Below are 12,849 nucleotides of genomic sequence, written 5' to 3'. Positions count from 1 at the left end.
GAGGGCATACCTGCTGTAACTCCTCCCCCGGGTAGAGAGGGAAGGGATCCTGGGCCAGACGGATCTCCTGGTCTCCATGCCGCAGTTTGGCCTGTCCGATGTCATCGAACTGCGCGTTACGGGTTGCATCCCTCAGCACCGGGTTCTGAATCACGCAGTAGTGCCGGGGTGGCACCATCACCATACGGACCGGATGGAACAGCACCCTGCGCAATATGAATACAATTTATGACCACGCAACAACGCATTATTTATATCAGGTTAAGCAATACAAAAAGGATATTCACACACCGCTGCATTGCTAAAGGAGGTCTCCACTATCAAATGAAGAATCAATCGATTAAGCATTGCTGTAAGGCCAACGCAAACCAGAGGTCTATTTGAAAAAGTATTTGTCTCAGCAGTCGCATAAAATGTCGCAAATACGTCCCTTAAATATTTGCAATACGTGTGAAATGTCATTTTTATGCATTTTCCATGGCCGTCAGTTCCATCTAGTGGCCATAATGCAGTATTTTCCTGAGAAAGCACAATCAGAAAAATACCACATTTTGGCCACTAGATGGAGGATGATCTTAGAAAAATACAAAAGATATGGTGGAGAGTCCTCACTGGTTGCAATGTTGATCATAATGACACTTAATGCCCATTTCTACACTATGGGCAGCCTGTGAGATGTACTCAATAAAGAAAATTCAAGCAGTAGGTGGCCCTGCAAGCACCATCCAGCTTGACAAAAAAGTTGATTAAAAAATATATATAGAGACAGGCAGAAAAGTATTGGCCAAACAATGACTGCGTCCTATCAGATTGTAGTTATTGTTCGGGTATCCAGGCATCCGCAGATGGCTGCTATGGCTATACAGCCTCCCTTATGGGATCCCCTCCTATCACAGGCCCCACAGCTAATGTGTGAATCTCATGGCTATACAGCCTCCCTAATGGGGCCTCCCCTCCTACCCCAAGGCTCCATAGCAGTTGCATGAGCTAAATGATCCCTCTTTGTACCCCAGTCCCCAAAGCAGCCAAGTTGGCTGCTATGGCTATACAGCCTCCCTAATGGGGCCTGTCTCCTTCCCCAGCCCCCATAGCAGCTGCGTGGGCTGCTATGGCTTTACAGCTTCCCTAATGGTTCCCCCTCCCAATCCAGGCCCCATAGCAACACTAAGGGCTTTCATGAATATACAGCCTCCCTATTGGGACCCCCTCTCTACCCCATAAGAACCGTGTGGGCAGCTATGGCCATACAGCCTCCATAATCATGCCCCCCCCCCCCCCCCCACACACCAATCCAGGCCCCTTTGCAGCACCGACGGCTCTTATGACTATACAGCCACCCTAATGAGACCCCTCTCCTACCCCAGGCCTCATAGTAGCCCCCTGGCTTCTATGGCTATTGTTACCGTACTGTCTAGGACAGTGGTTTAGCTTGACAAATCCAGACCATACAGCAAGAGTGATGTTATATACAATATATACACTCCACTGAGTGTTTTCCCCATCTAAAAATCAATATATCGCCATTGTTAAGCAAAATGCCAACGCAGCAGACTTCCACAGCTAATGTATATACACACACACACACAAGTATCCAATTCAGATCAGCTGTCAGTACATCACTGTCCATAGGTGAGGCGCCTATGATAGGTATAAAATCTAAATCCGAATAATTCATGAGCCAGACAGACAATTTTCTGATGGTGCAGCAGCTTAATATTTGCACAGGTTATATACCCAGAGACTATTTGATTGGGTTTAAAAGGTACAATCCATTCCATACTGTTGTTTTAGGTGGAGGGTGGGGTGAGCTCTTCAGTTTTGATATGGGGTGTACTCTGGTGATCTCACCGACCCCCCTCTTTAGCTTTGCCTTGCTCCATGCGCTGTTCCCTTTATTCTATTCAGATCTCTTCCAGGTGCTTTTTTAAAGCAAAGTAAACACAGAGTAAAATCTTTTCAAATGCAGTAAGGCTCCATTCGCATATATGCAAATTGGATGCGTTTTGAACCACATCCGATTTGCATGAATTTCTACGGAGCTGGCTCACATATATGCAGTGCAAAAATTTACTGTGAATTAAAAAAAAAAGAAGGAGTCCTGAGCATTTTCTGAGCACTGCGGTGCGATACGGAGGTGAATTCCAGGCTCACTGCCTTCTATAGCCATGCATCTGAATTGTATATCTCATTCGTTTTTTTCACAAATTCAAATCAGAAAAAAAAAAAAAAAAAAAAAAAACCACAACACACAAACACAGCGTGGGGGTCCCCCCACCCAAATCCATACCAGGCCCTTTCAGGTGTGGTATGGATTTTAAGTGGAACCCCGCGCCAAATTTATTTTATTTTTTTTAAGACTCACATCCCCCACACAATCCATACCAGACCCTTCTTTGAGCATACAGCCTGGAAAGGGGGAAGGCAATTAACCATACCAGGCCCCATGGCCTCAACATGGGGGGGGGGGGTGCTTTGGGGAAAAGCACCTTGTCCCCATGCTGATAGTAGGAACAAGGGCTTCTTCCCCACAACCCTGGCCGGTGATTGTGGGGGGTCTGCAGGGGCAGGCGGCTTATCGGAATCTGGAAGCCCCCCTTTAACAAGAGAGCCCCCAGATCCACCCCCTCATGTGAATGAGTTTGGGGTACATTGTATTGTATTTTGGGGCAACCATTACTTATACAGATGTTTGGTCTATATAGCACTGCAATTGCTTGGACAAAATCTTCCATATTGAGTGTGTTGTATTCAGTCAGACCTGACTGGTTGATTTACATAGAGCGAGAGGAAAAGAAAAAAAAAAAAAAAAAAAAAAAAAAAAGGGACTTAACTGCCTTTACAGTAAAACCTTGGATTGCGAACATAATTCGTACCAGAAACATGCTTGTAATCCAAAAGCACTTTGTAAGCGAATTTCCCCATAATAATGGAAACTCAAAGGATTTGTTCTACAACCTTTTATTCACAAGTCCTTCAGGTTATAGTCCATATAAAAAGATTATAGCAATGTGACCAGGTTGTGTAACCATAAAATGTCCATCCACAAATGGAAGCCTCCACAAGGGGATTAGAAGCAAAATCCAGCAGGAGCTCCAGAGTATAAAAGAGAAGAGAGGCGCCTCTAAGTGTAGCAAGTATGCAGGCATCCGGGGTAAAGCTGTCCACATAGACAGCCCATATATATAGTCAAAATTTCAAAAAAAAAAAAAAAAAATTCAGCAGTATCCAGACCGCCATGGGGCGCTCACCTCTCATTGTCCTGGCGGATGTAGGTCTTGGGCCCGGTCTCCACGCGGGCAATGTTGGTGTTCTGGTCCAGCACATGGATGTAGTGGTACGGGGGGATACGGATGATGGATTCTTCACTCATGGTTAGGCCGGAAGGATGAAGCTGGAAGGTGAACAGATAAAGGATTAGCCGCATGTTATCCTGGTCTCTTTTTAGGTTTTAATTTTTATAATCTTTATTTTCAAACATATACATAGCATACAAAAAGACAAAGTCAAGGTGATCATGGTCATCCACCACTAATGCGAGTCCAACCATAGGATTAAAATATGCTTCTAGGTTTTATTTAGCAGCAGCGTTTGCACATGCAGCGATCATATCCTTTGACAGGCCAATTTAGATGAATGGACAACCTTACCATGAGAACACGCAGCATAATGTGCGCTAAGTGCTATAGTGTGGATGAGCCCATACCATTATACAAATGGCACCAATCATATACAAAAACACCAAATATGATAAGAAAATGAGGGAGTAAGCGATGGAGTGCAGGGGCACCAAACTATTCCTTAGGCTTCATTCGCAAGGGACTCGTTTGCGATGCCGTTATTTCTCCAATGGCATCCCAAATGCGGTGCGATTTTGCCGCACTGTAAAATCGTGCAAAAAAAAAAAAAACGCGGGATGCGTGTCGCCCAATAGAAGTTCTAGATTCCGCGATGGCCTTAAGGCCTCATGCACACTGGAGGTTAAAATAACGTTATAAAAACGTCAGTAGCTTTGCAGTGTTTTTGCAACTTTTTTCAATGTTTTTGTAATAGAGCAGGGATATGCAATGACCTCCAGCTGTTGCAAAACTACAAGTCCCATCATGCCTCTGCCTCTGGGTGTCATGCATGTGGCTGTTGCAGTCTTGCTATGCATCATGGTACTTGTAGTTCTGCAACAGCTGGAGGTCCGCTAATTGCATATCACTGCCATAGAGTTTTTTAGCGTTTATTAGCGAGTTTTTTGGGGTTTTTTTTTGAAGAAAAAAAATTCCCTTTTTTTTTTTTTCTTTTTTCAATGGATCAAAAATGTCAAAAACCGCTGGTGGTGAGCGACGTTTTTGAGTGTTTATCGACGTTTATCAGTGTGTTTTTACAGCCCAAAAACTGCTGATAACAGCCTATGTGTGCATGGACACATAGGGTAACATGATGGAGTTTAAAGTGGAGTTCCACCTCAAAAAAAAAAAAAAAAATTAGTAATGTGCTTAAAAAAAAATAAATAAAAAAAAACATTGAGAAAATTTTTTTTTTTACTCACCTCTAAATGCCTGTTGCTAGGGGGTCCCTCGTAGTCTGCCTCCTTCGGTGCCTGGGCTCCTGACGTCACTTCCCTCTGGGCGCAGGAAGGGAGATCGCCTCTCCACCCTCCCTCTTGTCAATCATCTGGAACATGTGACAGGTCCCAGATGATTGCGGGGCCAGTGACGGCGTGCAGCGCGGCTCGTGCATGCGCAGTGAGCCGGGCGCCCGCAGTTAAAATGCTGGCTCCGCCGAGTAGAAGGGGGGGAACGAGAACGAGCGTGGCTTCGATCCCCCGCATCGCTGGACCCTGGGACAGGTAAATGTCCGATTAAAAGTCAGCAGCTGCAGTATTTGTAGCTGCTGACTTTTATTTATTTTTTTTCTGTAAATGGGAACCCCGCTTTAATGACTGTAAAAAAAGTGTAAGCTACACAAGTAGATCTAAACCCAATCACTGAAATTTTGTCGTTTAACACGTGATTACCAATTCAATATAATCCTGCCATGAAGGGTTGCATCAGGCGACTGTCAGATGTGCAGACAGGTGTCAGGTTTGCAGGCAGGTGAACATCAGGTGTAGAGACAGTTGGGTATTGTGTATACAGTAGAGCTGGGTGTGGCAGGGAGACCAACCCGGGGAAATCCTTCACCTTCGGACACAATTACTTGCATGCTGTTGTTAACCCCTTCCACTACCTGAATATTGCTCTGCCCCACGTACAGCCAATCCCAAGCAAAGATGATGCATCTACAGATAACCTATCACACCACTGCAGACCTCCCTCTGAGACGTCATCACGCTGACCCGAAGGCTTCAATACTACGAGAGTCGCTAATCCTGAAGAAGTGAACCAAGAAGAGCTCCTGGATCTGCGTTTTTAGCTCCAGGAAAGTATTGAAGCCTGGGGACAAACATGACTGCCAGGAGGCTCATATCCATAGGCCAACAATGGAGGGCAATGAATTCGTCTCATTTTTGCGGGGGATGAAAGGAAAACCGCTCATGAATGAAATATGGGAGGGTGTGACTAATTGAAAATGCTGACTGCCTGGCTCTCATGCAGCAGGACGGGAGGAAAAACAATAAGCAGAGGCGGCACAGCCAATCAGATGGTCGCTCCTTCTGAGTAATTCGAGTACCTGTCATCCTGCGTCCAGTAGATCGAGGAGCACAATCACAACGCCTCCTCCCCTATCAGAGCTCTGACTGCAGCTCCCTTTCATCTCTGAAGTTGCCCTTTAAGAGTGACGCACCCGCCGCATGCGAATACTGACAGATGAACACATTGGGAAGATCCTGGAGGAGGAGGGGAGAGCCGCCATCATTTCCCGTAAAACTCAGCAATTGATGATGGATACACCCGAACAATAGTCCAGAGCCCAGATTACAGCAGGACCCATTATTCACAGCCAAGCCTTTCCCGCACATCACCACACATTTTGCATTGTCAGTGCATTGCTGCATGTTGTAAAGCCTATCGATGACTATGGCAGCACATGATCGTTAAAGGCTAAAGTTTCACCTGCTTCTATTTTGCCTTCACTAGTTCCTCCCTTTGCCCTAAAAAAAGCCTTTCCATTGTCATTACATACCTTATTTTAGAGCCAGTGACATCACTGGGTCCCCGTGCTTCTCTATGCACTGCAAGCAGATCATGGCTGTTGGGAAGGGCCAGCAGAATGCCATGTACAGAGCTTCCTGAAAGCATCACAGCACCTGGCCTCCTCTCAAAAGCCCTAATCCCTGATTCAAGCAGTGTGGGCTGGCTCTTGAGAGGAGTTATGCAAATATCAAATGCCAGGATGGGTGGGCGTCTGGAGAAGTGGGCGTTCCTAGGCAGGCTGCATTTACATAGGTAACGCCTACATGTGATGCTGAGCATCCATGATTGAAAGAACTGAAAGCCAATGAATGAAAGGGAAGGGCCAGGGACAGTCAAGCTGAGGAGGAAAGCGCTAGACCAGGGGTCTCCAAACTTTTTAAATAAAGGGCCAGTTTACTGTCCTTCAGACTTTAGGGACCATCGGGAGAAAAAAAAAGTTGCTGATGTTGGTGGAAAAAAAAAACAATGCATTTAATTGTGCCCCATCGCTGGAGCCATTGTGCCCTATTGCTGGCGTCTGGGGGGGAGGAAGAGAGCCCCATTGTTGGTTTCATTGTGTCCCATCATTGGTGTCAGTGGGAGGAATTGTGCCCCATCGTTGGTGTCATTGGGAGGAATTGTGCCCCTTCCTTGATGTCATTGACAGGAATTGTGCCCCTTCCTTGGTGTCATTGGCAGGTATTGAGCCCCTTCCTTGGTGTCATTCAGTCCAATTGTTGGTGTCATTGGGAGGAATAGTGCCCCTTCATTGGAAGGAATTGTGCCCTTTCCTTGGTGTCATTGGGCCCAACTGTTGATGGCACTGGGAGTAATTGTGCCCCATCATTGGGAGGAATTGTGCCCCATCATTGGTGTCATTGGGAGGAATTGTGCCTCTTCATTGGAGTCACTGGGAGGAATTTTGCCCAATTGTTGGCGTCAAGGGGGAGGAAGAGAGCCCCATTGTTGGTTTCATTGTGTCCCATCATTGGTGTCAGTGGGTGGAATTGTGCCCCTTCCTTGGTGTCATTGGCAGGTATTGAGCCCCTTCCTTGGTGTCATTCGGTCCAATTGTTGGTGCCATTGGGAGGAATAGTGCCCCTTCATTGGAAGCAATTGTGCCCAACTGTTGATGGCATTGGGAGGAATAGGGCCCCATCATTGGTGTCATTGGGAGGAATTGTGCCCCATCATTGGTGTCATTGGGAGGAATTGTGCCCTATTGTTGGTGTCAGTGGGCCCAATTGTTGGCGTCAAGGGGGAGGAAGAGAGCCCCATTGTTGGTTTCATTCTGTCCTATCGTTGGTGTCAGTGGAAAGAATTGTGCCCCATCACGGTGTCATTGTCAGGGATTGTGCCCCAATATTGGTGTCATTCGGCCCAATTGTTGGTGTTGTTGGGAGGAATTGTGGCCATTCATTGGAGTTATTGGGAGGAATTGTGCCCTTTTGTTGGTGTCAGGGGGAGGAAGAGAGTCCCATTGTTGGTTTCATTGTGTCCCATCGTTGGCGCCATTGGGAGTAATTGTGCCCCTTCCTTGGTGTAATTCGGTCCAATTGTTGGGGTCATTGGGAGGAATAGTGCCCCTTCATTGGGAGGAATTGTGCCTTATTGTTGGTGTCAGGGGGGAGGAAGAGAGCCCCATTGTTGGTTTCATTGTGTCCCATTGTTGGTGTCAGTGGGAGGAATTGTGCCACATCATTGGTGTTCAGTGGGGGGGGTTTATGCCTTACTGTTGGTATCAGTAGATAAAATAATGCCCTGAGGGCTAGATAAAGGTAAGCAAAGAGCAACATCTGGCCCCCAAGCCGCAGTTTGGAGACCATTAGGCTAGATGGCAGAGTTCCTTCAGCCAAGAAATGAGGGGGGCTCTATTTGACTTGCTGCAGCTTCTAATGCACATTGTAGGAAGCTCACAGTGTGCAGTGAAATCAGAGGAAGCCATTTCAGTCCAGCAGAGGAGCCGGTACAACTGTGCCAGACTAAAGAGATAGCTAGAGATCAGATTTAAAGTGGTTGTAAACTGTAAAGGTTTTTTTTTTTGTTTTTTTTTTTAAATAACAAACATCTATACTTCTCGCCTCTTCTCAGGTCCCCCGCCAGCACTCCTGGCACCTCCCCTCTGTCCCGTGCCCCCATGGGAAGCGATTCCCATGGAGGCACTCTTATGTGCTCGCTCCCAAGCCCCTCTGCTGCATCCATTGACACAGACAGCGGGACTCGGGCCCGGCCCCCCCCTGTCCCTGGCTTTAATTGACAGCACTAGGAGCCAATGGCTCCCAATGTCTCAGCAAAGCCAGCGAGACCCGGAAGTGAGGGAAGAGAAGCGCTGCAGTCGTGCACAGTGCTGGATCCAACAAGGTCTCAGGTAAGTAAAGGAGTGGGGGAGGGGGAAGCTGACACCTAAACTTTTTGTACCTTAATGCATGGAAAGCATTAAGGTAAGAAATGTTTAGGAAATAATAACGCACTTAAGGTATAACTCCACCTCAAACTCTTTTTCTTTCGATGTTGTACAGTCAGGTTTTTATTGCTATCCAGGGATCTATTGGAGAGATTTGCCTTCACTTCCTGTCCTGGTGACAACAGACAGGAAGTGAGGGAAAAATCAGCAATAGGGATTCAGCAAGAAAAACCTGACATGGGTTCAATGGGCCCTCCCCCTATTTTACTAAAAATTTCTTTTTTAAATATTTTTTTAGTCCACACTGCTGTTGGGGAGTTTTTTCACACTAGTGTAGTTGTCACTGGGACATGAAGTGAGGAGGGGAATACCAGACAGCAGTAAAAACCTAGCAGGGGGATCTAATCCTTCCCTCTTCTGTCCAAAGCTGATTTTTGTCCTGTAATATTCAGCCAGTTGTCATGTGAGCATCTGTTGGTTCACACCGGGGATGGGAGGGCACATTGCTCAGCCATGAGCTGTACTACTTCCCTATTGTATGACTAAGACCCAACTGACTGCAAGGCCTGTGGGCGCCTGCAGGGGGAGTCACTTTTCGCAAGCAATGACACAGCACCCAGGAGTGGAGGAAGAAAGGAGGAGGAGGAGATGGAAATTTTATATTTTTCATAGGAAGTTATAGTAGAAAAAAAAAAACTCTTTCAAATTCAGCAAATCTTCAACCCTAACATTGTCTATATTTATATTGTTTCATAGAGTTAAAGTAGAACTAAAAGGGAAAACTTTCTTTTTTCCCAATTTTGGATAGAGCAAAGGAGGGTTATAAACCCTGTCCTTTTTATTCATTTATTTTTGGGGCCATCTGTGCCCCATTGCAGAGATTTCCCTGCACTTCCTGCCCCATAGCCAAAACAGGAAGTGAGAGGAAATCCCTTCAAAAGTGAGGGGACCCCTGTCTGTCGCCAGAACTAGTGTCCCCCATTGAAAGATTTCTTCACTTTTCTGGGGACAACCCAAAATTTGGGATTTTCTTTTACTTTCAATGAGGCCCCTTTCATACTGGGGTGGGGGCGGCATCGGTGGTAAAACGGCGCTATTTTTAGCGCCATTTTAGCGGCGGTATTTGACCACTAGCGGGGGGGCGGTTTTACCCCCCTGCTAGCGGCCGAGAAAGGGTTAAAACCACCGCAAAGCACTGCTGCAGCAGCGCTATGCCGGTGGTATGGCCGCGCTGACCCATTGATTTCAATGGGCAGGAGCGGTGTATAGTGAAAGCCCTCGGGGCAGGCGCTATTTTTAGCGCCTGCAAAGCGCCCCAGTGTGAAAGGGGTCTCACAGTAAACGGGACAAAGAGAGAGGGTGAAGCTCTCTAACGGGGACACAGAGATAGCAATAAAAACATGACAGGGTGTAATCCCCTCCCCATTCTATCCAAAACTTAAAAAAAAAAAATGAAAAAAAATAAAAAGGTTTTGCCTTTTGTTATATTTTAAATCTGCACTCCAGCCACAAAAAACAAGATAAAAATGAAGAGCACCTTAAAAAGGATAAAATACCAAAACCAGCGTTCACTGCAATATTCAGCTTCAAGCCAAAGATTTCTCCTGCAGTATTTGTTTTCTGACACTAGATGTCCTCAGTCTGAACCCAGGTAGTCCTCCTGGACCTTCCCCCGCCCCCCAGCCTTTGACTGGACAGTGAAAGGAGAAGCAGCACAGTGATGAGCTCATCTCCCTGTCACTCTGCTCTCTCCTCTTATCAGCATGCTCCTTATCAGCAGATGAACTGATTGGCTCCTTGTGCTGCTTCTTCCTCCAACACCCCCAGCCCTGCTGGACAGGAGCTGCAAGAGGCTGACACCTAGTCGTATCCAGGCAATGATGTATTAAAGGTTAGAGAGTTGCATTCATTTATGTCTGTATTTCCGTCAGGTTCCTTTTTCTGTCTCCATGGTGGAGATTTCCCCTCGCTTCCTTAACATGTGACACCAAAATGAGAAACGGTGAGTTCTCCCCAGGATAGGAAGACTGCAATAAAAAAACATTCATATTCTCTACCCTGTGTGTGTTTTTTTTTTTTCGTGTCCCCTTTGGAGACATTTCTGAGCACTAACAGGAAGTGAGGGCTGAATCTGTTCAGTGGAGACACCAATGGCAATAATAATTTAACCCTTTCTGTCCTTATTCAATGCCAAAATTAACATTTTGCCTTCAGTTGGCCTTTAAGCAAATCTTTTACAGCATGCTGGTTCGTGCGCCCAACCTCCCAGGGTCCATGCCCCCAAACCCTCTCAAGGTCCATGCGCCCCAAAACATCCCAGGGTCCATGCCCCCCCAAAACCTCCCAAGGTCCATGCCCCCCCAAAAACCTCCCAGGGTCCATGCGCCCCAAAAACCTCCCAGGGTCCACAACCCCCAAAACCCTCCCAGGGTCCATGCCCCCCCAAAAACCTCCCAGGGTCAATGTAAAACTCAGTGCATATAAATAAAATCCAGTGCTGAGGAACTACAAGAACCAGCCTGACCTGCTGGTTAAGAAGCAGACCAATCACACACCTCTGCTTATTTAAGAGAACCTGTACCATAATATGTAGGTTGCCATTGCTGCTATTAAAATGCTGGTTGCCTGGCTGTCACGTTTCATCCTCTGGCTTCAGTACTGAAGGAAGCATGCAGGACTTCTCACCTAGCTCTGACTTTCTAATCTGCGTGGATGGACTCAGAAAGTACTGATCACAGACAGCCAGGCATGCTGCATTTTCCAGCATACTGCCGCAGCTGCCATTGCCCCATAGGCGAGGTAGTCATCGCCCCGTCAGCACTTCTCTGCACTGCAACACAAAACCACAGGGGAGTACTCCACCCAACACTGGTATTCCAGTTACAGGTGGAGGCATCTGAAAGGGGCGAGATGACCCCATCAGAGGAGTCTCACTCCTCCTGCATCATTAAATACATTGCATTAAATGGGGAAGACTAAACCTTCCATCTCCCGAAATCTCACCAATGGAGTTCCCTGAACAGTGGGTGGTACAACCTGTCCCCCCCCCCCCCCGATACTGAAACGTCCCCGTAGGTAGGACTGGCCCTTTAAGAGGCAGTTTAGAGTCAGAAAGATACAAATGTAACAAATCAAATGAAAGTTTCTGCTACAAAACTAAAAAAAATGAGGATCTTCCCCTTCCTCCCCACCTTAGGGTGTACGCAGCTCTGGTCTACTCCGGGACTTTCATCCAGGACCCCCACCCCTTCATCTTCCCGGAATCACCCCACCCCATTTGTCCTGGAATCTACATTCAGAGGGGCACAGCAGAGGGGGGGGGGGGGGGAGAGAAGACCCCTAAAGAAGGGGAAAGGATTGTAATCCCCAGAAGAGTGCACATTACCTGTGTCCCTGCTCTGTGCTGGATCTCAGGGAGGACAGGGGTGTGAGGGGAGGAGGGGCTAAGGAGACAGAGGACACGCCCCTGGGTGTCACTGCACCAACGTCAGCTTTTTAAAGGGACAGTCCAACCTTCTGAGACACCCGACTTTAAAGGGACAGTCCAACCTTCTGAGACACCCAATGGTGAGATCATGAAAGAGGACCTGTCCTGTCTGTATTTTAGAACTTTTTGTGGATAATGCAAGAAATCAAACTCATTCTTTTCACTGTACGTTAGGGTGCGTCATATTAAGGCGGCCCCTTGCAAATAATAGGCTGTTAACGCACCAGAATGTCCTAAAAATTAAAAATATTAAACAATGTTTAATTCAATGACTATGGTGGGCTACAGTGTGTTGTGGGGTGCACTGCACAATGCATGGGGGTGCCATTCAAAATGAATAGTATAGTAATGCACACATGGTTTTGTATACATGGGCGGCTGTTTTACCGCCCCCCCCTCTTAAAAGGGAACCGCGTTGGATTTTCAGAGGCAGGTGACAGGGGGCTCGGAAGTCGTCCTCCTTGATGCCTGTATTAACCACTGAAAGCCCCCAGCTACACGCCGCAAGCGCCTGCATTGCACAGTCCCAGGCACGTGACTAAGGCACCGATCGCGCATTGGAATTGCGGAGATAATAGAGCGATTTTGCCCGCTATTGCAGAATTGCGGCAAAACGCACAACATGCTTGCGGTGCCATTATTTCTCAAGTGCTATCCCAAACGCAGTGCGATTTTGCTGCAACTGTCTCGGTATTATTGCGGCACAACATGCGACTCCAAAACGCACATGGCTCAGTGCCAGAATTTGGTCCATGAGCTTCTTGAGCGTGTTTTTGGAACGGAGGGAGGGGGGGGGTGATTCCGAACGAATGGTGCCGCCATAAAAAATGTGACACGGTAAAGTCGTTCAGGTG

The 12,849-nt window shown here is 47.0% G+C and overlaps 1 protein-coding gene across 1 annotated transcript in view; it reads right to left on the bottom strand.

The window, feature by feature from the left end:
* The window catches only part of MVP (major vault protein), a gene marked incomplete at its 5' end in the record, with an annotated part of 45,576 nt that extends 33,648 nt beyond the window's left edge, over nt 1–11,928 (bottom strand). Inside the window, 3 exon segments of the mRNA XM_073635989.1 lie at nt 11–206; nt 3,249–3,391; nt 11,894–11,928. Coding sequence (XP_073492090.1) covers nt 11–206; nt 3,249–3,391; nt 11,894–11,928 — 374 coding nt within the window.
* Between the last annotated feature and the right edge of the window lie 921 nt (nt 11,929–12,849).

Source organism: Aquarana catesbeiana, linkage group LG06 (assembly GCF_042186555.1).
Source record: "Aquarana catesbeiana isolate 2022-GZ linkage group LG06, ASM4218655v1, whole genome shotgun sequence".
NCBI classification, from domain to species: Eukaryota; Metazoa; Chordata; class Amphibia; order Anura; family Ranidae; genus Aquarana; species Aquarana catesbeiana.
The sequence above is the reverse complement of the archived record's forward strand: the minus strand, read 5'-3'. Positions and strand labels throughout refer to the sequence as shown.